At 39.1% G+C, this 23868-nt stretch overlaps 1 protein-coding gene across 11 annotated transcripts in view; it reads right to left on the reverse strand.

Annotated features, from left to right (window-relative positions):
* The window catches only part of spag17 (sperm associated antigen 17), a 287464-nt gene that overhangs the window by 87181 nt on the left and 176415 nt on the right, over nucleotides 1-23868 (reverse strand). For all 11 annotated transcript variants that reach the window (XM_072260331.1, XM_072260332.1, XM_072260334.1 and 8 more), the window contains 6 exons: nucleotides 21999-22177; nucleotides 18063-18225; nucleotides 17332-17513; nucleotides 15640-15778; nucleotides 7562-7716; nucleotides 273-464 (listed from right to left, as the gene is read on the reverse strand). In XM_072260331.1, coding sequence (XP_072116432.1) covers nucleotides 273-464; nucleotides 7562-7716; nucleotides 15640-15778; nucleotides 17332-17513; nucleotides 18063-18225; nucleotides 21999-22177 — 1010 coding nt within the window. The remainder of the gene's footprint in view (nucleotides 1-272; nucleotides 465-7561; nucleotides 7717-15639; nucleotides 15779-17331; nucleotides 17514-18062; nucleotides 18226-21998; nucleotides 22178-23868) is intronic.

Below are 23868 nucleotides of genomic sequence, written 5' to 3' on the forward strand. Positions count from 1 at the left end.
AAAAGACTCGGACCAATAATTTACCCCCAATGCAAAATTCCTGTGAGCCTAAATTTATTATGTGGAACTCTCAGAATACTTAATGCAAATTAAAATAGAATATTACCATGACAACATATAAAATCCTTTAATCATCATTATAACCAAAGTAATTCTTCCTTGAACTACTATTTTATTCATTTTAGCATTTAATCAGTTAGATAAGATGCCTATGACTGGGACATAAAAACTTGGTGAGTTGAGCACAGATTTTTAATTGTATATTACATCACCTGGAAATAATTTCCCTCAGGATCTATGACCTCACAGATAATTGGTGAGTTACATTTCATAAAATAAGCACCAGGCTGAAGTTCTGTAGGATTGATAGTAGAGTGTTTTACAATATCATTATTAGTTCCCGATGTGTATATAGCACATCCATCCTGGTCAATTAAAAGACTCCCTACACTTGCTGGAAAAACCTGAAATGCAAAAACAGAAAGTAAGCAGATTAAAGTGTCAGCATTGAAAATTACTCCGATCAAAAGGGAAGCTTGTTTTTTTTTCCAGGCCAAAAAGCACCAATTTACCGAAGAACAGAGCAGAAAGACTTCTTAGCCCTTCAAATCTAAGCAGTCAATCTGTAAGAATATTGCAAATCTGTGACAGTCAGAATGTGTTTGCACCAGCCAAAAAAGAGCTGCCTAGACTAATTACACCTTGTATCACATCATCCTTATCCTGTAGGTAACAAGGGTAAGCGCACATCACAAACATGAGAAAATCTGCAGATGCTGGAAATCCAAAGCAAATCACAAAACGCCGGAGGAACTCAGCAGACCAGGCAGCATCTATGCAAAAGAGCAAACAGTCAATGCCTCGGGGCGAGACCTGATGAAGGGTCTTAGCCCGAGGGGCCGACTGTTTCCTTTTTTCCGTAGATGCTGCCTGGTCTGCTGAGTTCCTCCAGCATTTTGTGTATTGCCTAAGACTACACCTCTATGTGTTTTAAAGGTGCTGAGAGTTCCTGCCTCTACTGCCCTTTCAAGCAGTGAACTCCAGACGACCACCAGTTTCCCATTTTTACCTCTAATCCTTGAACCAATATTTTGTTTTGATTCTTATGTTAGAGAAAGTAGCTCCTTTCCATTTAATACCATAGACCCTTACTATTAACTGAGGGATCTATGGACCTCAGGTTGGGAACTCCTTTTTGAAACCCTTCAATTTATGCACTTCAATTAAATCTTCCTTTGCTCCAAAGAAAATAATCCCACCTTGATAAATCTTTACACATAATTATTATTCATCATCCTCATGTTTCCTTATACCCCCTCTGGTACAATCACATTTTCCTTCTAATGTGCTACTCAGAATTGCGTCCAAGCTATGATAGAACCACAAATATATGTAGTTCCAGCATTACCTTATTGCTTTTATATTCTAAACTTTGGCTACATTCTGGTATAGGTTTCCAGAAGAAGATGGCACCAGTGGACAATGCGACCAGGGTGATATCCTCTAGATGATTCAAGATACTACTTCTTTCATTTCTTTTACATCTTCTTTTTCTTTCAAATGTAGTTCTGCTACTGTTGGAGCCTTTCATCAGCACTTTGGTGGTGTGTTTTCAAGCTCATTGAGTTATCTGGTGCTTTGCTTTCGCCGGGGGGCGGGGGGGGTTCCATGAAGCATGCAGCCTCGGCATCAATAAGACCGGAGAGCTCCATTTCTCACAGATCTCACCAATTAAAGCACCGAGGAAGATTAAAAAACATTGAGCCGAGTGTGGAAGGCAAGAGAGTGTACAGCACCATCTTCCCACCTCTTGCTCACTGCTGCCAGAGGGAGGTCCCTGCGTTTGAATGGTCTCTCTCTCCCTCGATCCTATCAGTGAATGATGCCAGGTTCTGGGTATTGGGAAAGGTTTATTCAACGCAGTTTGTGGATTGGATTCTGTAGTTCATAGTATGATGTGGTTCTGGTTTCTGATCGCTTCTTTTTTTGTTGTTATTTTGGGCAACTTTGAATCCAGGCAGCCTGCGGATAACAAATACTGAGCTGAACTGAATATGCCTGGAATCTTTGAATTTTTTGTTTTATGTTCTGTATATTTCATTCTTTTTTTTGTTGCTGTTTGTGCAATTTGTTTTCTTTTTGCACATTGGTGTGTTGGCTGTTTTTCTTTGAATGGTTTCCATGGTGGTTTTGTTTTGTGGCTGTCTATGGGGAAGACTATTCTCAGGGTTGTATACTGCATACATACTTTGAATCTTTGAATCTAATGCAAAAGTTTTTCTTGTGCTTTGTTTAAAAAAAATCTGCCTCTTATCTGTTGACTAACATTACAAGGCCCCTGTTCCACCACACCACACAATATTCTGCACTTTCTGTATATTTCTTTTCCACATGCACCTTTCAAAAAATATATTGTCACATTTCTCCAAAGTGAATTGCATTTCACCACCCATTTGATCCCACCATCTATATATTTTTGTAGTCACTTTCTCCTCACTGCCAATAACTTGGCTAAATTTTGTGTCACCTATAAATGCTTTATAAAAAGTTGTAAACCTTCATTTACTTAAGTCATTAATATTATGAAAAGCAAAAGAATGTGTGTGGAACCTATCAGGAAAAGCTTTACAGTCACAAAAGCACCTGCCATGTGTTGCCCTTACTTTCTGCCACTAAGTCAGTTTTAAATCCAATTTTCCTCTCTTCTTTGGATTTTATGGGCATTTACTTTTTTTTGGACCAAGTTTTCCAGTTGGGAGTCTGTAAAATCAATGTGAACTTTATCAAATGCTCCAACCACATCAAACCCTATTTGCATCCTCAAAACGTTCAATTAAATTCGTAAGACAAAACCTTCCCTTGACAAATCCATGCCAATATCTGTGTTTTTTGCAATTAAGGATTATAATATTTCTTATAGCCTGACAGTGGCAGTTGTTTAAAGGCCAAATGACAAGGTAAGGGAACTGTAGATGATGGGAAATATTGTAAATTTGATAAAAATAAAAAGGAAGCATATGTAAGATTTTAGAAGCAGACATCAGACAGTGCCCTTAAGGAGTATGAGGAAAGCAGGAAAGAACTCAAAATAAATTAGGAGGGCCAAAAGGCCCTTGATGAGAAGAAATAAGGAAAATCCAAAGATATTTTATACATACATTAAAAAAAGAGGAAAGAAAGCTTAAGAAAGTAGGACCACTCAAGAATAAAGGAGGGAATTTATGCCTGGAGCCAGAGGGTATGGGCAAGGTACTGAATAAGTACTTCACATTGACATTCACTAAGGAGAAGAACAATGAAGGCAGTGAGATTATATAGGGAAGCTAATAATCTAGAGTATGTTGAGCAAGGAAGAGGTGGTGCTGAGTCTAATAAAGAACAAGGTGGTGGATAAGTATACAGGGTCTAATACTTAATTATTGAGAAATGCAAGAGTATATTTTATGTATTACACTGTACTGCTGCCACAAAACAACAAACGTCATTGGATATGTCTATCCACGGCATCCTCTACTGTCAAGATGAAGCCACACTCAGGTTGGAGGAACGACACCTTATATTCTGTCTGGGTAGCCTCCAACCTGATGGCATGAACATTGACTTCTCTAACTTCCATTAATGCCCCTCTTCCCCTTCATGCCCCATCCCTTATTTATTTATTTATTATTATTTTTTTCCAATTTTTTTCTCTCTTTTTTTCTCCCTCTGTCCCTCTCACTATAACTCCTTGCCTGCTCTCCATCCTCTGGGCTCCCCTTCCTCCTCCTTTCTCCCTAGGCTTCCCATCTCATGATCCTCTCCCTTCTCCAGCCTTGTATCCCTTTTGTCAATTACCTGTCCAGCTCTTGGCTCCACCCCTCCCCCTCCTGTCTTCTCCCATCATTTCGGATCTCCCCCTCCCCCTCCCACTTTCAAATCTCTTACTATCTCTTCTTTCAGTTAGTCCTGACGAAGGGTCTCGGCCCAAAACGATGACTGTGCCTCTTCCTAGAGATGCTGCCTGGCCTGCTGCGTTCACCAGCATTTTGTGTGTGTTGTGTCATTGGTAATGAACTTGAATTTGAGGGGAGATCACTGGGGCCTTGACGAGAGTTTTGAAGGGTGATATACAAGGCAAGGTGTTTCTCCCCCCCCCCCCACAGGGAGTGTTAGGTGCCTGGTATGAGCTATCATGGGTATCGGTGGAAGCGGATATGATAGCAGTGTTTAAGAGGATTTTAGGCAGAAACATGAATATTCAGGTAATGAAGGGATATGGATCATGTGCAGGCAGAAGATATTTAGTTTAATTGGGTATCATGCTTGACACAAGCATCTTGAGGTGAACATGTGGACGCTTTGGAGATGGTGCAGAAGAGGTTCATTAGGATGTTGCCTGGATTGGAGTATTAGCTATATGGAAAGGTTGACCAAACTTGGATTGTTTTCTTTGGGGAGCTTGAAGTCGAGGAGAGACCTGATAAAGGTTCATAAAATTACGAGAGGCATAAATATGGCAGATAGTTAGAGTCTTTTTCCCCATGTAGAAATGACAAGTACTAAAGGATATAGCTTTAAAGTGAAAGGGGGAAGTTTTAAAGAGATGTGTAGGGTAATTTTTTTTATTAAACATGGAATGTGGTGGGTGCATTGAATATGCTGCTGGGGTGCTAGTGTTAAGAAGCACATGAACATGCAGGGAATGGAGGGACATAGATCATATACATGAAATTCGGCATAATGGTCTGCATAGATATTGTGGGCCTAAGGGCCTGTTCCAGTACTGTATGTTCTAACATATTCTAATACTCCTCAGAATTGAATGCAACATTTTGACTATCAAAGTTAAAAAACTGAAATTACTTGCTTTCTCACTTCATCTATTTTTAAACAATGGTACAATATTAGGAATCCTCTAGCACCATTCTCGTAGCTAGGAAAGTTTATACTCAGAGCTTCTGTACTTCCTCCAATACTTCTTTTAACAGTCTGACAATTTATCCACTTTCAAATATGTTAAAACTATTAGTACTTGTTTTGCTTTAAAAAAAAAACTCATCTAATATTTAAACTTCCTCCTTAACTATATCATTAGTGTCATCTCACTCTTCTTTGAAGGCCAAGTACTTATTAAAAAGCTAGGCCCATAACTACACCTCTACATATGGGTTATAATTATCATCAGGACCCCACCACTCGGGTCATGCTGTTGCCATCAAGAGCCTCAGGACTCACACCACCAGGCTTAGCAACAGTTATTACCCCTCAACCATCAGGCTCTTGAACCAACTTCACTTGCCCCATCACTGAACTGTTCCTACAACCCCTATGAATTCACTTTCAAGAACTATTCATCTCATGTTTGTGATATTTATTATTATTTCTTTTTTTTCTTCTGTATTTGCACAGTTTGCTGTCTTTTGCACACAAGTTGTTTATCTGCCCTGTTGGGTATGGTCTTTCATGCGAGATCATCCACTTTGGAAGGAATAATAGAAGAGCAGATTATTATTTAAATGGTGAAAGGTTGCAGCATGCTGTTGTGCAGAGGGACTTGGGAGTGCTTGTTCATGAATCGCAAAAAGTTGGCTTGCAGGTACAACAGGTTATTAAGAAGGCAAATGAATTGTTGGCCTTCATTGCGAGAGGGACTGAATTCAAGAGCAGGGAGGTCATGCTGCAACTATACAGGGTACTGGTGAGGCCGCACCTGGAGTACTGTGTGCAGTTCTGGTCTCCATACTAGAGGAAGGATATACTGGCTTTGGAGGCAGTGCAGAGGAGGTTCACCAGGTTGATTCCAGGGATGAAGGGGTTAACCTATGAGGAGAGATTGAGTCACCTGGGACTATACTCTCTGGAATTCACAAGAATGAGAGGGGATCTTATAGAAACATACAAAATTTTGAAAAGGATAGATAAGATAGAAGTAGGAAAGTTGTTTCCATTGGTAGTTGAGACTAGAATTAGGGGACATTGCCTCAAGATTCAGGTGAGAAGATTTAGGATGGAATGAGGAGAAACTGGTTTTCCCAGAGAGTGGTGAATCTGTGGAATTCTCTGCCCAGGGAAGCAGTTGAGGATTCCTCACTAAATATATTTAAGATACAGTTAGATAGGTTTTTATCATAGTAAGAGAATTAAGCATTATGGGGAAAAGGCAGGTAGAGGGAGCTGAGTTTACGGACAGAGCAGCCATGATCTTATTGAATGGCGGGGCAGGCTTGATGGGCCGGATGGCCTACTCCTGCTCCTATTTCTTATGTTCTTATGTTCATTGATTCTATTATGGTGTTTGGACTGACTGAGTATGCGTACAAGAAAACAAACATCAGGGTGGCATGTGGTGACATGTACATACTTTGATAATAAATTTACTTTGAACTTATTCCAGAATTAACCTTTATCATAGCCCATATATTCTCCTGCCCATCATGTACTTATAATAACATGTCTTTGTCCAATTTTGTTCGCAAGTACCTTCTCATAGGCTCTCATTGATTTCCAAGTTTCTCTTTAAATTTCACCTCTATGCTTTCAGTACTCTTCTATAATTTTCTGCCATTTTAAGCTCTTGGTGCTCCACATACTGTAAGCTCATGAATGTATTTCGACAGACAGTGTTCTTGGTTGGCTGTACCAACATTCCTTTATGGAAAAATTGGCATTCTGTATCAACATGGATAATGTAAACAACTTTCCCTTCAAAAGAGGAAGTCATGTGTTATACCAGACTATTAATCCTTTAAATGAAGTGTTCCCAGCCTTTTTTATGCCATGGATCCCTACCATTAACTGAGGGGTACATGAATCCCAGGTTGGGAACCCCTGCTTTACGTGTAGTTGATTCAGCTGGCAAGCACCTGTAAGTACCAATGATGCGACATGCAATAGTAAATGCAGTCAGTTTCATAGTAATATTGTCAAAGAGACATTCAATTGTGTGGGTTGGAACAAAGAAGAAAGAGAAACTTTTAAACGACAATGGCCTGCTAATTTACTGTGTTCCTTCTGGCAATTTTGTAAAGCTACCAGAAATATCTGGCAAGTTAGCCATTTGCTGATGTCCATGTCAGAAGTATTTCTAATGTTGTGAATGTGCAAATTTGGTGTAGACACTCTGTAGGTGTGATACTCTGAAAGTAAGATAGTTCTGCAGCAAGCAAAGTTCTAGGTGATAATCTTTTTGTTTGTCATTTTCCCTCTTCTACTTGCACTATTTCAGTCAAATAAATAATGGCAATAGGAAAGATGGAAGTGTAATGATCTTGATTTTAACCATGACTCCCACAATGTGTGGAATTCAGTGAGCAACCTTTAAGACAGCAAATTCTATCCATTTTTTTACTAATGAGGAATAAGATCATGGCGTTCAAGATTAACTAAGAATTAAAGGTGAAAGATAATCATGAACTAACAGTTGCTATGTACATTACAATTGTCTATCCTTTTCACAAGCAACGTTTGAAGGTCACCAAAGTATTTAACTAAAATAAACTGCATATTTGCTTAAGAAATCATTGCTTTGGTTTAATACTCATATTAAAAACTGAAATTAAAAATAATATTGTTGCCACGATACCTGGTAAATGCCCTGAGGCTTGGCAATGATGGTCGTACCATTTCCAAATACTGCAGAACACGTGCAGTCATCCCAGTTCATTAAAACAGTGGCAAATCCCATGCACTCCACCTTTATGCATTTAACACACCTAGTCACCTTTTCTGGGATTACCTCTGTGAAAACATTTAAGTGGTTAATTGTATTTAAATATAAAAGCAAAAACCAGGATTTTATATTTGTTGAAAAATTCATGGTTTACAGGAAGGATATTATTCACTTTTGGGGATGGATTTCCAGTGGGCTTCTAATTTTGAATCTGCTCAAGCACAGAAATTTGTCTAATTTTATGTGACAATAAGTATCCTAGTAGGATTCCAGAATTGTATATCCTTCATAATCTTGTTCTCACATATGTTGCACTGGCAAAATCATTAAATTTCAATTTGTATTAAACTACAGGCTGATGCCAGTACACTGTAACTTTGGAAGGATACTTGCTAGGATCACTGGTCTCATAGTTTCTGTTATTCCCTTCCTAACTTGGTTCACTGAAACCTTTAGAATCAGAATCAGATTTAATAACATTGGCAGATATTGTGAAATTTGTTGACTTTGTAGCAGCAGTACAACGTAATACACAATAAGAGAGAAAAAACATGAATTACAGTAAGTATATGGAAACATAGAAAACCTACAGCACAATACAGGCCCTTCGGCCCACAATGCCATGCTGAGCATGTACTTACTTTAGAAATTACATAGGGTTACCCATAGCCCTCTATTTTTCTAAGCTCCATGTACCTATCCAGTAGTCTCTTAAAAGACCCTATTGTATCCACCTCTACCACCGTTGCCGGCAGCCTATTCCACGTACTCACTACTCTCTGTGTAAAAAACTTACCTCTGACATCTCCTTTGTACCTACTTCCAAGCACCTTAAAACTGTGCCCTCTCGTGTTAGCCATTTCAGACCTGGGAAAAAGCCTCTGACTACCCACACGATCAATGCCTTAATTCAACTATTTAATATATATTAAAGTAATGAGTGCAAAAATAGAAATAAAAAAGTAGTGAGGTAATGTTCATGGGTTCAATGTCCATTCAGAAATTGGATAGCAGGGAAGCTGCTCCTGAATCATTCAGTGTGTGCCTTTTGCTTCTGTACCTCCTTCCTGATGGTAGCTGGGAAAACAAAGCATGACCTGGGTGACAGAGGTCCTTAATGATGGACACTACTTTTTTGAGGCATCACTCCTTGAACATGACCTGGATACTACGGAGACTAGTGCTCATGATGGAGCTAAGTAAGTTTACAACTCTCTGCAGTTTAATTCAGTCCTGTGCAGTAGTTTTCCATACCAGATTGTGATGCAGTGAAATATAGCCACTGTTGTGCCTTCTTGTAGCTGCATCAATATGTTGGGTCCAGGTTAGATCCTCAGAGATATTGACATCCAGGAATTCGAAATTGTTCACTCTTTCCACTTCTGATCCTTCTATGAGGATTAGTAGGTGTTCCCTTGTCTTACCCTTTCTAAAGTCCACAATCAGTTCTTTGGTTTTAATGATGTTGAGTGCAAGGTTGTTGCTACAACACCACTCAACTAGCTGATATATCTCAGTCCTGTACCTCCTCTCGTCTCCATCTGAAATTTTGCCAACAATGGTTGTATTGTCAGCAGGTTTCTAGATGACATTTGAGCTGTGCCTAGCCACACAGTCATGGGTGTAGAGAGGGTAGAACAGTGGGCTAAGCACACACCCCTGAGGTGCACCAGTGTTGATTGTCAACGAGGTGGAGATGTTGTTTCTGATCAACACAGATTGTGGTCTACCGATTAGGAAGTCAAGGATCCAGTTGCAGAGGGAGATACAGAGGCCCAGCTTCTGGAGTTTTTCAATCAGAGCCGTTGGAATGATTGTGTGAAATGCTAAGTTCTAGTCAATAAATAACATCTGGACAAAGGTATTTGCTTTGTCCAGATGATCCAAGGCCAAATGAAGAGGCAATGGGATTGCGTCTACCATAGACCTATTGTGTCGACAGGCAAATTGCAGTGGGTTCAGGTCTTTGCTCACATAGGAGTTAATTCTGGTCATAACCAACCTCTCAAAGCACTTCATCACCATAGATGTACTGTAAGTGCTAATGAATGATAGTCATTAAGGCAGCTTAACCTGTTCTTTTTGGGTACTGGTATAATGATTGCCTTTTTTAAGCAGGTAGGAACTTCTGTCGCAAGATGATTGGTACAGATTTTCAGAGCCCTACCAGATACTCCATACTCTTTGCAAGGGTTCATCCTCTGGAAAAACAGCCTGACGTCAGCCTCTGAGACAGAGATAACACGGTCTTTATGGAACATCAGACAGACGGGGAAAGATTATATATTGATTAAAGTAACAAAAAGCATTAGCAAGTAGACAGAAAACACACCATCAGGATATAGTACACCTTTGACATCCCAACCTTGTATAGGAGGAGGACGAGAAGATGGTGGCGCGACACAGCGCGTACGGCCTCTCCGGTGAATGATATCTGTAATCTGTTAAGTAGGGTACCGTGCACAATTCTGATTTGACGAAGACAGACGTGAGAGTACGGAGGAACATCTGGAGAAACTTCTGAAATGCCCACTTCGCTGCCGCTGCTACTGTGTGGTAACCGGAATCTCCCGAGCAGAAGGCCCCAAATCCTCGGCTTTGCTTGTTTCGGCGGCCGAGGTGAGGTCAAAGGCGCTCGGCAGAGGATGGCGCTTGGGAGACTGTATCGGAGCGGCTGGTCGGAGGCTCGGAGTGTTGGAGTTTTCGGATGGACGGACCCAGTGTCGGCTGTGGTCGGTTCTTCCAATGCACTGGCAGTTGTCGGTGCCTGGAGGTTTATGGCAGGGAGTTTCTCCCTTTTGCCGCCTGCTATCGGGGACTCGGGAGTCGATTGGGACTTGAGACTTTTTTTTTTTACCATGCCCATGGTCTGTTCTTTATCAAATTATGGTATTGCTTTGCACTGCTGTAACTATATGTTATAATTATGTGGTTCTGTCAGTGTTAGTCTTTGGTTTGTGCTGTTTTTCTGTGATATCACTCTGGAGGAACATCGTATCATTTCTTAATGCATGTATGCTTTTCTAAATGACAATAAACGAGGACTGAGTGTTCTCATAATCTAACTTTGTGAGCAACTTTAAAAATAGTCGTAAAATCTTCTGAGTTGAGTTGGCACCAGCACTCATTGTCCACACTCTCCATTCCCCCCCCAAATTCTTGCTCCAGATCTGAAAGACTTATATTTCTGCTCAGATGAAGCAGCCTGTGTAGAGACAGGGGTTAAAATAATGTAATTAGTTGATGTGAACAGAGTAAATCTTGCTGATGAAACTCTTCTGAAAGCCTTTGGCTGACCAAACCTTGCTTCCAGTTGTCAACATAATGTCTCTTACAAAACAACAAAATATAAAATAAGATTTTAATGTCATATTTGAAAGATCAACTGAAATATTCAATTATTTTAAATTATTAAATATTAAACAACTTATTCTCATCTTCCTTCTGTGTAACTGTACAATCCCTGTTCAAATGAATAGACTTGTAGATCCTGTTCATCATCTAAACAAACACAGCATCTGAGAGGAGTACCCCCCACCCCCAGACACAAATATCGAGGTGACCCTTCACTGAGTCCAAAGACAGAGCTCAGCCTGGAAACCCCCGACAGAACCTGGTGTAAGTCTGAAATATTGCCTTTGTCTGGTAGTTGTGATACACCCTGAGATGTACCAGTACTTCCACTCAAAACCTCTGACAGAGTCGAGCAAAATTCATGCCTTCATGTGGAAGGGGATCAAGATGCCAGATTTGCAACACAATTGGAAAGCAGGCCAGTCAATCAAGTTAAAATTGATTTAAGACTGCTGATAACAACATGCTGGTCTTTCCATGCCACCTAGTTCATGCTGGAATTAAAACCACTCCTTAAAAATTTAATAAATCATAAATAGAATGGGAGGTTAATTTTAGAGTTTGAAAGTAGTTTTTGCTGGAAGTCTCTGAACGGTATGTTTTTAATAATGTGGAAATAAGGCAGCAATATTTTTTCCATAAGACAAAGGAGCAGAAGTCGGCCATTCAGCCCATCGAGTCTGCTCCACCAATATGCTGATATAGGGATACCATATGAAAAGCAGGTCTGTAGATTGTGATGACTAATTTATTTCAATTTTGCCTTTAACTTTCTAAAAATCACAGTTTACCAAAAATCTCTGCTAGATTTTCATGAAGTTGCTACTTTTGCAGAATAATTACCTAGCAGTAGAAAGTTAAGTCTTACAATTCACAGTTCAGGCATAATCTTTTAATGATGTGATAATTGCTGATGAACATCATACATCTCTTGCCAAAAAGTGAATAAGAAAGAAACCCAATTATTCTGAAGATTTTTGAAATGTTCAAGTTTAACTTTGACTTTACCTTTCTATTTTAATTCTATTTAATTTCTATCTTATTCTCTTCAATCTATCTTTTTTTCTGTATCCAAATTAATATAGAATAATTTGTTGTATACAAACCCTTTCTCAGGTTTTTCCTGGCTATATCACAATCATTACATTATTTGTTGCTTGTTCAGCAACGTCAAGGAATTATTCAAATCTAAGCATGTGTAACACCACAGATAATCTGGTTTTCTAATACTTATCTGCTATTACTCTTCCACGAATAAGTGTACACATTGTTCAAAAACTCACTGATATGGCATGACAATGAAATGTTTTATTTTTGTTTTGAGAAACATTTATATTTATTCACACTGGATGTTTCCCCTCCTGAAGGAATGGGAAAACTGGTACCACTAGGTTTTCAAGTAAGTGCTCATAGGCAGAATTCTATAGGTTGAGTAATGTAAATGCTTTTGCTTCTCAGACTAAATGCCATGCTTTTGTTAGCATAAGTGTCTCGCCACTGCCTCAGCTCAAGTTCTGTTGGATCTTTAACCCACATAGTTATTATGGCTAAACGTGATTCATGTTTAGTCTCTGTAAACTTGTGGATATCCAAAACATTTCTCTCCATCTGTGCTGTCTTGTTTATCCAATACCCCAGTGTTTATTGAGCTACATTGAGCTATAGAGTCATAGAGGAGTACAGCTCAGATACAGACTCATTGGTCCAACTTGTCTATACCAACCAAGGTGCTCAGTCAGCTAGTCCCAATTTCCTGCATTCAGCCCCTATCTGTCCAAGTTGTACTGATCCATTTACCTGTACCTCTTATTGATATTTTACCTGTCAACCACTTCTATATATTCACCAGACTCTCTGTGGGAAAAGTTGCCCCCTCAGGTCCCTTTTAATTCCCTCCCTTCAAAACCTAAATCCCACAGTTTTGGACACCTCACCCTCCTGGGGAAAGGAATCTTACCATCCACCTCATCTAAGCCCATCATAATTTTAGACACTTTACAAGGTCATCCCTCATTCTCCCACTTTTCAAAGAATAGAGCACTAGCATGGTTTACTTCTCCCTATAACTCAGATCCTCTAGTCCTGGCACCATCCTTGTAAATCTTCGCTACATCCTTTCCAGATTAACCACTTCTTTCCTATAACAGGGTGAACAGTACTCCAAATGTGTCCTCACAAACATTTTAAACAACTGCAACATAATATCCCAACTCCTGTACTCAATGTACTGACTGATGAAGGCCAATGTGCTAAATGATTTTTCACTTCCCTGTCTATCTGTGGTGTTGCTTTCCATTAGTCCTAGGTCCCCTGATCTATTACACTCCTGCGTGCTCTACCACTTATAATGCAAGTCCTGTACTGGTTTGGCTTTCCAAAGTGCATCACGTCACGCTTACCTGTATTGAAATTCATTTGCTACTCCTCAGCCCAATTCCCTAATTTTCAAGATCCCCTATAATCTATAATAATCTTCTTTACCATCAACAACAGCTCTAATTTTGTAGATGACATGAAATTTGCTGATTACATCATCTGCATTCATATCCAAATAATTTGTATAAATAATGTAGAACAAATGATCCAACACAGACCCCTGTGGCACACCACTAGTCACCAGCTCCACTCGAGAAACAACCTTCAACCACTACCCTTTGCTTTCAACCTCTGAGCCATCTAACCCGCTCTCTCTAGATTCCATAGGATTTAACTTCCCAATCAGCCTACCATGCTGGACCTTGTTAAACTTTTCCTGCAGTCCAAATAGACAACATATATTGCCCTACCCTCATCTACCATCTTGGTTACCTCCTCAAAAAATTCAAAAAGATTTGTTAAACATGACTTTCCAGGCACAAAAATATGCTGATTCCTCATAATCAGTTATTAGCTCCCTGAAAGTGGCTTCAAAGGTTGATAGTGTGGTTAAGAAGACATATAGCATGCTTGCCTTTATTAATTGAAGCACTAAATTATGTTGTAGCTTTATAAAACTCTAATTAGGCCACATCTGGAGTCTAGCATACAGTTATGGTCACCCAATTATAGGAAGGATATTGAGGCTTTGGAGAGTGGGAAGAAGAGGGTTACCAGCTTGCTGCCTGAAGAGGACATGGGCTAAAATGAGAGGATGGACTAACTTAGGCTGTATTCTCTGCAGAGGTAGATGCTGAATGGAGATCGGATAGAGTTTTATAAGATTATGAGATGCATAGATAGAGTACACAGATGGCATCTCCAGGTTGAAAAGCCTAATACCAGAGGGCATGCATTTAAGGTGAGAGGTGGTAATTTTAAAGGAACCTCTCACTTTAAATGCAAGTGAGTACCTGAAACTTATGAGTGGTGAGTACCTGGAATGCACTGCCCGATGCCGTGGTTGAGGCAGATACATTATGGACTTTTAAAATAAGTTAAAAATCCTACCCATCTTCTGTGGGTTCAGAGAAAAGTGGCCCTACTGATTAAGAGGTCTTTCTTTCTCCCGAGCTAACCTTCTACTCTCAAGACAGCTACAGAAACCCTAGGGAATTTCCTTAACTTTACCTGTCTGATCCATTTTATATGTTTTCATTGCCCTCCTGATTTCTTGTGTATTTTTGATCTTTTTAAGCCCCAAGGATTTTGCTTATCCCTGACCTGCTAAATCTATTGCATGCTTCCTTCTTTTTCTTTGCCTAAGGCTCAGTATCTCTTGTAAGGCAGAGTTCCTTAAACTGGCTAGGTTTACCCTTCAACCTGCAGGAACATACTGCCCCTGGACTCTTGATTCCACATTGGCACTAGTTTTATTTCTCATCTTGCTTTGCTTTGATCCTACTTCTGCAATCTCCTTCATCCCTACACATCAAGTCATACAGCACAGAAACAGAATGATGCCAACCAAGATGCATATTCAAGCTAGTTCCGTTTGTCCATGTTTGATCCATATCTTTCTAAACTTTTCAGCCATGTAGCTTTTGTTGGTAGAATAGATTGGTTGCAATGAGGAAAAGGCTTTTAAGAAATGGCTTGAAATGGAAAATAAGAAAATAAAGTTATGATTTTTGTCATAATTTAAGAGTAAATTAATGACTTCCCTTTTTCTACTACACTTGCTGTTTACCTTTAAGTTTACTCATCTAGAATTCTAGACCACCTTTCCTTTCCCATTTCCCTCTTTCCCTGTGTCTAGCTTTACCTCAAGGATTTCCCAGTTCTAATGAAAGGTTATGTTAATTTTGTTTGTCTCTTAATAGATGCTACCTGACCTGAGTATTCCCAATATTTTCTGTATTGATTTGACTAAGTCGTTGGACTCATATCTTATTGTATTATTTAATGCCAAATTTGATTTGGTAATGTTCCTTGTAAAGCCTCTTGGGATGATTTGCTGAATTAAATACACAACTATCAATTTTTATAGTTCTTGCATAATGTGTTCCTGATGGAAATCTGAAGCATGCTGGAAAGAGCATTCCCGTCTTTCCAGATATAAATGTCTGAGCTATTGGACTTCACACACTACAGTATAGCATAAATTCTTATTTATGCAGACACGCATGCTATATTAACATGCCAGTAGGTTAAGAATGCAAATCAAATATCTTGTGAATAGAAATAGCCAGTTTAACAGGAGACCCTTATATTTTTTTTACCAGTTTCATCTTGCAGCTTGTCATCTGGGATTGATACATCCTGAAAGAATGTTGTAATCCTGGTTCCGTCAGCATGCTCCACGATGGTGTTGTCACTCCCAAACACAGTAACTACCTTGTCCTGTCTTGTAATCATTACCTGTGGCAACATATATTTATTTTGTTAAGTGATTTCACATGTCCTGCTGCCATTTTTCAATAGTATAAACAAAGCATTCAACTGTACTTCTGCCTACCTGTAGCCACTAACTTGAGCTTAATAGCTCAAGCAACTAACTTGAGCTTAATAGCTCAAGTAACTGCTGCTTCATTAAGTAGTAGGCTCCAGTTACTGGCACTTTAGAGAAGCAGCTGGATGACTGCAAGGACAGCATTGAGGAAACTAGTGTGCTGACTCAGGACATTGCTAAGGGGATGTACAGGGAGACACTGGATTATCTGGATATTTGTTTAACTGGTACCTGTCAACTTTGGCATATACTGGATTACGTATCTTTTACTATATTAGATTCCAAAAGTCTATTAAAATTAATCAGAATTTCATATTTTCTTAAAATAGTGGAGAGTTCAGAGCTGTTTTCTTATAATATCAAGAATTAAATTCACCAAACATGCTACGGACAGAATTTGAATATAATAAGCAATACATTGATTTTAGAGAAATGTAACTGCCAATGTTGGAAGATATTGGGTCCCTTTGAAGAAACAAGTCACATTATTGTTACCAATCTACCACTTGCATGCTAAGCATAGAAAGTTAAGTCGATAAAGCAATAACAAACTTGTGTCAGCAATTAACCTATAATAGTGATCAGTTTCAAGATGAAGCAATAAAACTTCAATTGATGATTCCAATTGAATAATACAATAATGGCATAAATAAAGACAATTAGTTTTACATTGGAAATCATTTAGTACATATAATTATTAGTAAAGAACTAAATCATGACAGGCTTGCAAATTAAATTACTTATGTTGCAGATTTATAAATTAATCAATATTTAATGTCATTTTGATGGATAAACTATGAAGAAACCACCTTGACCAAAAATAATTTTCACTTCATTTGGTTGCATTTGTGATATAACTGCAAGCACAACATTATAATGGATTTATATTAGTACAATGAAACTTCCTAAACATACACACAACAGCACCTCTTCTTGAAGCATAGTTAAGTAATTTATTGAAGATATTCAGCAGGAGAAAGAAATAGGTCAATACTTCAGGTCAATAATCTTTCAATAGAAATGGAAAATTCAGGATCAAATTTTTTAGTGAAGGGAAGTGGAGAGAACAAAGGTATTGCCTATTATGCAGATGAAAATTTCCAGATGACAGAAAATTGATGTTGCCACTGAAGAGAGAGCAATGAATTCTTATTTATCTTGAAGAGGATAAATAATGGTATATGAGAATAAAAAAATGTTAAAATGGAGATGCAAAACAAAGCAGTAGATGGGAAGTTTTTAAAAAGAGAATTCTGAAAATATTCAAAAATAGAAGAGAATTTAGGAAATATTCTGCAGATCGGGTGGCATCAGTAGTGTAGCCTAATGAGAAAATCTGGGGTGGGGTGGGGCGGGATTAGTAAACAAGCACAACAAATTTGGTAAGTGGGTAATTAGGAGGTACAAAACTGGGATTTAAAACTGTAGAAATACTGAAGCCATTAAAATAGATTACACTTACTTCTCCAGTTCCTGGATCTGTGGCTTTATAGACTAAGATAGGTTTTATATCCAACTTTTCTTTCCCTTTTGTTCCTATAACTAACCCAATTGGTGTGGTGGTTGTCCAAGTACCAGGTAGAGGATATATTGCAGAAGATGCATCATTTCTTGGTGCAGATTGATCTACGTCACCACGCTTTCCTTAAAAAAAATACAAATAAATGGTATGAAATTCAGAAATATCTGTGTTCCTCAGTGATCTTTCCTCATTTGAATTTATCCTTGGTGCTTAGTGCATTACTTGGAAGAATTACGGTACACAAACCACTTCTCTGCTTTGGTGTATAGAAAGCTTAAAAAAAAGGTTTAATTTATTTCTGGTAACATGATATATTTGCATTTCATATTTTTCATATTTCTTACTTTCCTTTCCCACAAAATGTTTCCACAGGCATATATGAGGTCACTTCTCAGAACTGTCTGTGATGCGCAGATATCTATGCATCGCTTGGGAACCTTCCCAGCGATTTGTGGGATTTTCCATTTGTGACATCATGTCAACACTCAAAAAGGTTTTGGAGTTTTTCGGATTTTGGAATTTCAGATAAGGGGTACTCAACCTGCATATGATGAAGTCATTGGATGCATGTAATAAAAAATTACACCTAGACATATGTGACGTCACTTCTCAGGACTGTCTCAGGATATGTTCCACATCAACCACACAAGTAGTTATCAGTTTACTATTACCTCTCTCATTTCCTTCATCACTTAGGGCTCTTTTTAATTCTTTCTCATTCTTTGGTTCTTGAACTTTCATCTCAGGCTGTTCTCTTGTTACTAAAGGTGGTTGTAGAATGGAAACTGGACCAGAATCTGGACTTCTGCTCACAGTCCCATCAGCAAATAGGATCTAGTGAAAGTGGGAATGGATAAAATGAAAAATATTACTGACAACACTGTACATTACTTCTCAAAATGGCCCAACTCCTTTCTTTTCCTTACACGCTGATCCTCAGCAACATCACCTGGAAATGTAGCAGCAGTTTATATCTACTCCTAGCTCATGCTATTTGACTCCTTCACTAGTTTCATGTAATAGAAGCTAGAACATGGTCCTCATGCCAATTCTTCTGCTCTTGCCTCATGAAGCACCCACAAAACAGGTCATGACAGCATGGCCTGCAAATGACAACTAGGCCTTAGGTGGCAGAACCTGACACACTGCTGCAGTATTGCCTTTATATCCTTTGACAGCCCCTATTGCCAAAGGCATCTTTCAATGTTTTAAATGTCTCTGATTGAGACATCTAAGACAATTGAAATAATCAATACAGTAAGCATGACAATATAGCTAATTGGCCTACCTTTAATTCATGAAAAATATAAATACATAATGAAGTACAGAGAAATAAACAAAAGATTGATGACCCCATTCAAATAAATGGGACTGTTACTTGTGAGTGATAAAAGCTAAGCAGCCATTTGTAATAGATGCACTCAAGCCCTCAGCCTGGAACAATCAAGAGCTACCTCTAAACTGAATGCAGGGTGAATGGTAAGATGAACCTGCATTTGATTTCAAGAGCATGCTATACTTCCAACCCGCAGTGTTCAGACACAAAGAGCGGCAGAGGGGGGATGGTTGACAGCTCCCCATGGAATTATCAACAACAAAGCACAGTCATTTAATCTGAAACATATTTACACAGATGGTGGATTAGGGGTTTGCTTAGAGCAGGGGTTCCCAACATTTTTTATGCCATGGAGGCTTACCAAGAGCTCTGTAGACCCTAGGTTGGGAACCCCTGGCTCAGACAGCAGCATGGTTTCAATTTAATCCTCAATTAGAACATGATGTCATTGAAATACGAAGAAAGGATGACACTATTGTTAACAAGTTGCCAAGATTTGTCCGGCCCAGGTTTAGTAATTCTATAATGAACAATCACTAAATTGTAAAAGTTTATTGGTGAACCTTTGAGAAATTCTCCTACTGATATAAAATGCTATAAAGTAATTGGATAAATTCAGTGAAATCTGAATAATCCTTTCTTATACATTTCTAACATTCATTTGTGATATTATTCCTCATCCTGACTGCAGGCTTTGACCCCAGGATGAGTCTTGACTAGTTGGCTACATGAATTTTGATTGCCCTTTCAACAACCTATAACCTCCAGCAATGCCACTGATGCATCTTCTGTGGTTTTGCTTTGTGGAATGGATGACACATTCAGATGGCTGATCATCAGCTTTGGAGGTAGCTTAAGACTTTCATGGTGTATAAGTGGTGCATCCATGAGAGCAAGGCTCCTATACATATTGGATTCCATCTCTGGCTGATGATACAGTTACTAGTAAAGGAGCAGAGGAGTTCCAAGGCCCATATAAGCCAAGCTTGTTGAAATATTTGGAAGACAGGATTGGTAGCCCTTTAAGCAGAGTTTTCCATCAGTAATTTTGATTGATGTATTTGTATTAGAAGATTCAATTTTGGCTTTTATCTATGACAAGTAAGAAGATATCAGAATGACTCAGAAAACTTAGTGAGTTTTTGAAAAACATTGATTTCCATGAAGTGAATGTTATTAATTGTTCCCTTAAAATTTTGATGAGGATGGAGTAGGGGATCAGAATTTAGCACATACCCCAGAAACAATACAGTGCATTCTTAAATTGCACACACATTCAGAGTTTGATACAAATGGTGACCAGATTAAAACCTAAATATTCCCACGTAGGGAACACCACAGAAATGAGAGTTTAGAATTTAATGACTTCGCTTACCATAAATAACTTCAACTCAACTTTACAGTCTGGCCATGTAATAAATGTCTGTACATAACGAACACCTCCAGCACTCTCTAAGGAAAAGCCATCTGATATCTACTAATTAGTTATTCAACTTTTACAGATACTTCTTGTGACAAAAGAACCAGTTATCAGAAGATTGATGCCGATAAGAGGACAATGGGGGAACATGCAAGATGTTAATAAGAGAGAGACGAGAGGGATTAACGAAAAGGAGACACAGATCCAAGTATTGTCAGAGACCGGTGGCTTTGAACCCTGAACTGTTTGAAGTTTGATGGACAGGCGATACCCCAAAAGGGGGATAAAAAGGGACAGGTTCGCTAAGGTGAGACACACGACACCACGAGGTAACGAGACCCTGGAAGTGGTGTGCCTCCACAAGTTGGTGGGAGTTTTGGAGGTCTGGTCGCGGGACCAGCCATAGACGCACAGGGTGGAAAGATACGGTCGGGCGGGAACCTGGTGTGTGTGTCCGCCCTTGCCTGGGTGCCGGGTTCACCGCAGAAGAACGATCGTACCTGGAACGGAGGGGTCACAGTCGGTGACCTCAGAAGATATTACAAAGGGCTCGCCCGAAAGCTAACTGCGAGGAATATCGAAGGTCTGTTTGGAATCCATTTTGAATATTCATTCGCTTTCACTCTCTCTCTTCTCCCCGCCCCAACGGCACAACAGCGATTACTGTGAACTGAATTGAACTAAATTGAACTGAACTTTGCGTCACTTGAAACTGATCATTTACCCCTAGACTGCAATAGAGCTTGATTGATCCTATTATCCTAGTTCTGTGTACATGTGTGTTTTATCATTGCTAAACTGTTGCATTTATATCCTTTTGATTAGAGTACTGTGTTGCTTATTTCTTTAATAAAACTTTCTTAGTTCCAGTAATCCAGACTCCAACTAAGTGGTCCATTTCTGCTGGTTTGGCAACCCAGTTACGGGGTACGTAACATTCTAAAAAAAGTAATTTTATTTATTCCGTAACCAGATGTAGATGTCATTGGCAGAATCATTTTCTGAACTAATGCAGGTTATATAATGTAAATAATTTATATCACTGTAATGAAAAGATTTATAAGATTTTGACTCAATGATGACAATAGTGCTTTGAAGAATTCCTAAAGTAATGACTGAGATGATTGGCTCCTAATCATAATCATCTTTCTTTGTGCTAGGTATCACTTTGGCCAGCAGTGGAATTTCCTCCAGTCCACCAGTTCAATTCTATCTGATTTCTTGGAGCTACTCTTGGTCAAATGCTACATTTTCACCTCATCTCTGGAATTTTGCTTTCAAAGGTTTCAAAGGTACATTTAATGTCAGAGAAATGCATTATGCATTCTGAAATTCTTTTTCTTTGCAAACATCCAGGAAAACAGAGGAGTGCCCCAAAGAATGAATGACAGTTAAATGTTATAACTGCAAAGTGCCCCCCGCTCCCCCCACCCACGCATAAGCAGCAGCAAAGCAATGACCCCCCTCCCCCACCAGAAGTAAAGCATCAGTGCCCCCCCCCATCCACCAAGCACTCAAGTGTACAGCAAAGCATCGATAAAGACACAGACTTGCAGTACCCCAAAGACTACTTATTCACCCGGTATTCGACATACCACAGTCTCTCTCTCTTTCCCTAATAAGGGAAAAAAGAGGTGTCCCCATTTCACATATTTAAATAGTATTTTAGCATTTTCTTCAAGGCCATTTAAAGTCAAATTAACTACACTTTAAATTTAGGTAGCAACTGGAATAGATATTCCAATAGAAGTAGCATTTTAATGTAATTCAGCAGAAGTAAAAGACTGGAAAACAGATGTTAGTTCTTTACTCATAATTCAGATTTAAGTGAATAAATCAACAGTGTATTACCTCAGTAGATCCATCCATCATGTACTTTACCACAGTTCCTTGGAGGGTGATGACTCTTGATGCTTCCTGCATTGCAGGCCATTTCCGAGCTGCCTCACAGGGCTGGGAGCCTTTAGTTTTGATAGGATAACTCTGACGCAGCAGTATTCTTTCTTCGCACTCATCTTCATTGTTAATACCTTGAAAATTGAACCAAAGTGGAGAATTTGAATATAGTGTGGAACATGAAGAGGAAAACAACTGTAGCATGCAACTAGGAAAACTAAAGTTAAAACTACTGGTTTCTTTTTCAGGAATATTCTAATTGGTACCGTAAGATTAAAGGTTCTGTGTTCTGTTCTCTAAAACATATATTGAAAGCCTTTTATTGAGGGATTAAACATTTTTCCTTCTTCTGTAGTTCCTAAAATGCTGTAGATTCAGTTGATTGTGTCCTGGGATGATTTTGGAGGAAAAATTGAGGAGTTGGGCTTATAGTCATTTCAGTTTCGAAGACTGAGAGAGACGAGCTTATTGAAATATATGTGACTTTTGAGGGGTCTCAACAAGTTAGACACTGAGAGGATATTTCCCCTTATGGGGGTATCTAGAACTGGGACCCAACACTGATCCCTGCAGCACTCCACTAGTCACAGACCTCCAGTCAGAGAGGCAACCATCTACTATTACTCTCTGGCTTCTCCCACAGAGTCAAAGTCTAATCCAATTTACTACCTCATCATGAACGCCAAGAGACTGAACCTTCTTGACCAACTTCCCATGTGGGTCCTTGTCTTGCTAAAGTCCACATAGACAACATCCATTGCTTTGCCTTCACCAACTTTCCTGGCAACTTCCTCAAAAAACTTTACAAGATTGGTTAGACATGACCTACCATGCACGAAACCATGCTAACCATCCTTAATCAGTCCATGTCTATCCAAATATTCATATATCCAGTCCCTTAGAATACCTTTCAATAGCTTTCCCACTACTGATATTAGGCAGACAGGCCTATAATTTCCTGGTTATTGTAACAGCCTTTCTTAAACAGCGGAACAACATTGGCTATATGCAATCCTCCAGTACCTCACCTGTTACTGAGGGTGATGTAAATATCTCTTCTTGGGCTCTAGCAATTTCTGCAATTGCCTCCCAAGGGAACACTTGTCAGGTGATTAATCCACCCTAATTTGTCTCAATACAGCAAACACCTCCTCCTCTGTAATCTGTATAGGATCCATGAAGTTGATGCCACTTTGCCTTACTTCTATAGATTCTGAGTCCGTGTCCTAAGTAAATACAGATGCAAAAAACCTATTTAAGATCTCTCCCATCGCCTTTGGTTCCACACATAGATTACCATTCTGATCATCCAGAGGACCAATTTTGTCCCTTGCAATCCTTTTGCTCTTAACACATCTATAGAATCCCTTAGGATTCTCCTTCACCTTCCCTGAGAGGGCAACTTCATGCCTTCTTTTAACCATCCTGGTTTCTTTCAAGCATACTCTTCCATTTCTTATACTCCATAAGTACCTCATTTGTTCATACCTGCCTATACCTGCTATGCACCTCCTTTTTTTTCTTAACCAGGGCCTCAATATCTCTTGAAAACCAAGGTTCCCTAAACCTGTTATCTTTAACTTTTAATCTGACAAACTTTGTATTCTCAAAATTTCAATTTTGAAGGCCTCCCACCTTTGCCAGAAAACAGCCTGTCTTAATCCACAATTGCTAGATCCTTTCTGATACCAAGAAAATTGGCCTTTCTTCAATTTAGAATCTCAACCCATGTCCCAGACCTACCCTTTTCCATATTAAACTTTTCTGTGTTTTAACTAAGTAGTGGGGGGTGGGGTGGAGGAGAGGAAATATAAGGATGGAGTTA

Source organism: Mobula birostris, chromosome 6 (assembly GCF_030028105.1).
Source record: "Mobula birostris isolate sMobBir1 chromosome 6, sMobBir1.hap1, whole genome shotgun sequence".
NCBI lineage: Eukaryota > Metazoa > Chordata > Chondrichthyes > Myliobatiformes > Myliobatidae > Mobula > Mobula birostris.